The 4,451-nt window shown below is 56.7% G+C and overlaps 1 protein-coding gene across 1 annotated transcript; it reads right to left on the bottom strand.

The window, feature by feature from the left end:
- Positions 1-2,570: 2,570 nt before the first annotated feature.
- BHLHA9 (basic helix-loop-helix family member a9) lies at positions 2,571-3,817 on the bottom strand. Its single transcript, XM_006059527.4, has one exon. The coding sequence runs from the start codon at positions 3,800-3,802 to the stop codon at positions 2,780-2,782; it is 1,023 nt and encodes a 340-aa protein (XP_006059589.4). The 5' UTR covers positions 3,803-3,817; the 3' UTR covers positions 2,571-2,779.
- Between the last annotated feature and the right edge of the window lie 634 nt (positions 3,818-4,451).

The following is a 4,451-nucleotide window of genomic DNA, read 5'->3' as shown; positions in this document are numbered from 1 at the left end:
AGGCTCCTCTGCCCATGGGATTTTCCAGGCAAGAGTACTGGAGTGGGGTGCCATTGCTTTCTCCGCCAGAAAACCTGGAAGGCGCATAATTAAAGGTATTCTGGTCTAGCACACTTTAAAAAATCAGGGAAAGGAAGGGGTACCTGTTAGGTCAATAGATACACATATGCACACACAAAAATTCACATATCTACACCTTTGCCTGGAAAATCCCATGGACGGAGGAGCCTGGTGGGCTGCAGTCCATGGGGTCGCTAAGAGTCAGACACGACTGAGCGACTTCACTCTCACTTTTCATTTTCCTGCATTGGAGAAGGTAACGGCAGCCCACTCCAGTGTTCTTGCCTGGTGAATCCCAGGGACGGGGGAGCCTCGCGGGCTGACATCTATGGGGTCACACAGAGTTGGACACGACTGAAGTGACTTAGCAGCACACATTTCTGTAAACATGCCAGGCAAATATTTATCATCTTGTAAATATGCAGATGTGTGCCCTCAAACAGATAGCCCGGATGAAACAATGTTAATAACTAATGTGTTGCAGACTTTATAAAATACCATCCCATGCATTCTCTCCATTTAACAGCTCTACAAATAGAATTTGTCTTAATATTAAATAGCTTTCATGCAGTGAGTGATTTCGTAGGCCAGGTGCCATGCTAAGTGCCTTAAATGCAGTCTCTCTTTTAGTCTGCAGAACAGCCTATGATATAAGGACTTATTTAGTCCATTATACCGGATGTAAGCACCTAGGCTCAAAGCCCTTAAACGATTTGCCAAGGTCACTCAACTGATAAGTAAGGAGACAATACTTCCACATCCTCAAACTGCCTTCAGAGTCTGCGGCGCACTCCCCATTTCACCTGCAGGGGGCGCCCTCTCCCTTCCAGAGCTGAGCGTGCAAGCCAGGGAAGAACCCTCATTTCTTTTCATCCTGGAACTCCGAGAAGCAGGACTTGATGGTCATTTTTATCATGTTTCCAAAGAATACAAACCTGAAGCTGAAGCAAGGTGGAAGCACTGTCCAGGCCTGTCTGTCAGAAAATTATAATAATATGCAAACACTAACAATTGTGGAACACCTTCTAATTGCCAGAAACTGTGCCTGATGAATGAAGGTTAATATTCACAGCCATCCTGAGGCGGAGCCACCTGCGTCAGAGGTGAACCCCTCCCCCCACCCGCCCCCGCACCAGCCTTAGAGAGGTTAAGTGGGCACATATGTATTAAGTGCAGAACAGAGCCTGGATCCCAGGACAGCCTGGCTCTTTCCTTTCTGCTCAGACCATGGTACTGCCTCTCCCTGACAGGGCACGCTCAGTGGGCAGGCCTGGGGCCAGGGCCCCACATTTTGCTCCTGGTGGGGCCTCAAGAGCCCACTGCCCCAAGTCTAAGGCTTTTCATGATCTGTGACTTGGCCACCCGCCCTGTGAAATGTGGAGCCCTGGGGTCTGTGGGCCTGGGGACTGGATGCCAAGTGTGCCAGCCAGGGTCTCACTTGCAGAATTAGGATGATAAGCCTCATCTCAAGTGCTCTGGGGACCTGTCACTCCTCCCTGGAAGACTATGGGCATCTCTCCAGCCTCTGTGGGGTCCCCCATTCTGAGCTGTGGAACTCCCCCTGCCCCCAACTCTCCAAGGAGACCAGCAAGCCCTCAGGCTTTCCCTGTCATATCTGGGTCCTCATAGCGAGCAGCACCAGCAATATGAGCCCGGTCAGTGAGGCTCAGTATGAGTGAGGCCGGACATGAGTTCAGAGTGCTCATCTTAGAGACAGAGCAGCTGTCCAGACTTCTCAAGGGGGCCAGCTGTCCCTCCCACTTCTGCAGCAGCCTTGGCCCAAGGCCCCACTTTCCTGGATTCCAAATCTGCCCCTCATCACAGAGGCACAGTCCACACTCCCACTTTTCCCTGGGAGCCTCATTTCCCCATTGCTTGGGGTACCAGTGGGATTTACTGATGCCCCCCAAGTCCTTGGCCCTGCCCCCAGCTTCCTTCCCTGAGGTTGGCCCACAGTCTGCTCTCACTGCCATGCTCTCTGTGGCTCACAGCAGACAGCAGTTCTGACCACATCGTCAGCCTCCCAGTCTCGCTCCTCATCTCCAGACAACGTCCTCTCCCACAGGGCCCCTCACAGTGCTCAGTCACACCTGGGCTCTTGCAGGAACCAATGTCTCCTAGTACCTACCTGTGGGCTTCAGGCCAGGGGCCCATCATTCCAGGGTGAGGCCCCAAGCCTCTCGGGGTCTTCCTGCCACCCTGGGTTCCTGGGCCCCATGGAGTCCTGCTAGCAGACAGAGATGATAGCTCCTCCTTTTTATTTGGCTGCATCTGATGGCCTCCCCCAGACCACAGACTTGGGGCATCAGCACAAGCAGGGGGAGGGGACCCACGCTGCATCATCAGACCCTATCAGTTACCACCCATACTCCCACATAAACCCCCCACTTTGTCCAAAGGTCTTCATTTCTCCTAATTTTTTTTTTTTTTTTTTTTTGTAAAGCAAGAGACAATAGGACTCAGAGGCACCGAGATGCAAAAGTCACTTTCCAAGGAGAGTTCAAGTCCAAAGGTAAGTGCCCAGAAGAATCCGGCTCCTGGCTGGGTTCGCGGGGTTCTAGGAGGTGCGGCCCAGAGTTCCTTCCCACCGACAAAGCGCTTCCTTTCCCGTCAGGCTTCAGCCCATTCAGTTCTGCCAGGGATGGCTTTCTAATCTTCCCATTCTGTGGTCATCCTGCCGTTGGCTCCTTCCTTGCCCTTCAATGCGCTCGGTGCCCGGTCAGGAGTGTTGGTGGCCCAGCCCGGGGCCCGCTCGCAAGAGGCCCCGCGGCCAGTCCGAGGGAGCCCCGAGACTTCGGCGCCAGCTTCCGGGGGAGGCCTGGGCCCAGCCCGGCAGGGCCTCGGCCACCGCCCTAGGTCGTCCCAGGGGCGTATGCGGGTGGCATGAGGCGCAGCACTGCGCGAAGGGCCCGGCAGGCGGCGGCGGCGCCGGCGGGCTGGAGCCCGGGTCCCTCGCGTCCCCGGCGCGCGCGGCCTGCCCGTGGCACTCCTGGTGCCCGCAGGGCCAGCGGGGCGCGGGGCTGGCGCGCAGCACGAGGGAGAGCGCGGCGATGCGGTGGATGGCCCTGCGCAGCGTGGCGATCTTGGAGAGCCTCTTGCCGCCCAGGTCGTGCCGCAGCGCGCGGCGTAGCGCGTTGAAGGCCTCGTTGTAGTCCAGGATGCGCCTGCGCTCACGCACGTTGGCGGCCATGCGCCGCGCCTTGGACCGCACAGGCCGGCTGCGTTTTCTACTTCCGGCGACCTCCTCCGCTTCGCCCAGGCCTCGGGGGCCCCCGTTCTCTCTCAGCACCCCAAAATCCCTCTCGGCTTCCAGGCAAGAGTTCCCCAAGTCTTGAGGAGAGCCCTCAGCCCCCTTCAGGCCCCTGAGGCCTGGTCCTGGCGCGCCTTGGTGCATGGCCTCCTCCTGGGCCTCGCTGCCCCGGCTCCGGCTCCCAAGGCTGACAGTCCACCTTCTGAGCATGCACTCTTGCAGCCTGGACACTCCGGGACAGGCCCTCTCTAGCTGGGGCTTTATGGCACCACGTGGCTCTCCGCCCTCCTCATCCATCCATCTCCCTCCTCCTGCTTTATGACCTGCCTCCAGGTAGGTTGGTGAGGGAGGAACCCAGAGGGACGAAGCATGCAGATTCTTGTAGGAAGGGGCCAGGCGGGCAGCAGGACCCGCCCAGGGCAGTGCTCCAGCCACGGGGATACTTGGCCCGGCTTCACTCCAAGGCCTCTCTGGGGTGGCTGGGGTCCACATTCTTCGCCCTGAGTGCCAAATCTGGCCTGCGAGCAGAAGAGCTGATAGGCACACAGAAGGGGCCCAGGGGTAGTTGAGTGTGTTTAAAGAACCCTGAAAGTTTTGTCAAGGCCTGTGGGCAACCACAGGGCTGTCACAGAGGGTAGCATGACTGTTCCAGCAGGAGCCATAAGGGAGGGGGCAAATCAGAGACCACAGGGCCCTGCAGTTAAGATGGACCTGGAGTTTCTGGCTCTTTCAGCTCCCAGAGTGAGGCTGGCTGGAATTCTGGGTTTGGGTTTTGCTTGGGCTTTATTCACCCTCTAGGTTTCCCAGGAGGTGCTAGTGATAAAGAATCTGCCTGCAATGCAGGAGACCCGTTTGATCAAACTCAAAATGCAGTTTGATCCTTGAGTCAGGAAGATCCCCTGGAGGAGGGTATGGTAACCCACTCCAGTATTCTTGCCTGGAGAATCCCACAGACAGAAGAGCCTGGCAGGCTACAGTCCATAGCGTTGCAGAGACTTAAGTGACTTAGCACAGCACACACATACTCACCCCTTACATCTCTTTAGCTCTCTCTTCTGCAGGCAGAGCTGAGTGCTAACTCAGAGGGTAATGGAGATTGTCTTGTGGTCCACTGGCTTCCCTTATGGTACCCACCAGGGGC

The sequence above is a fragment of the Bubalus bubalis genome, chromosome 3 (genome assembly GCF_019923935.1).
Source record: "Bubalus bubalis isolate 160015118507 breed Murrah chromosome 3, NDDB_SH_1, whole genome shotgun sequence".
Taxonomy (NCBI): domain Eukaryota; kingdom Metazoa; phylum Chordata; class Mammalia; order Artiodactyla; family Bovidae; genus Bubalus; species Bubalus bubalis.
Note: the sequence above shows the minus strand (reverse complement) of the source record. Positions and strands in the feature narration are given on the sequence as shown.

Excerpts from the sequence above, each read along its gene's own strand:
- BHLHA9 (XM_006059527.4), bottom strand. The coding sequence starts at position 3,802 with ATGTGGACCCCAGCCACCCCAGAGAGGCCTTGGAGTGAAGCCGGGCCA.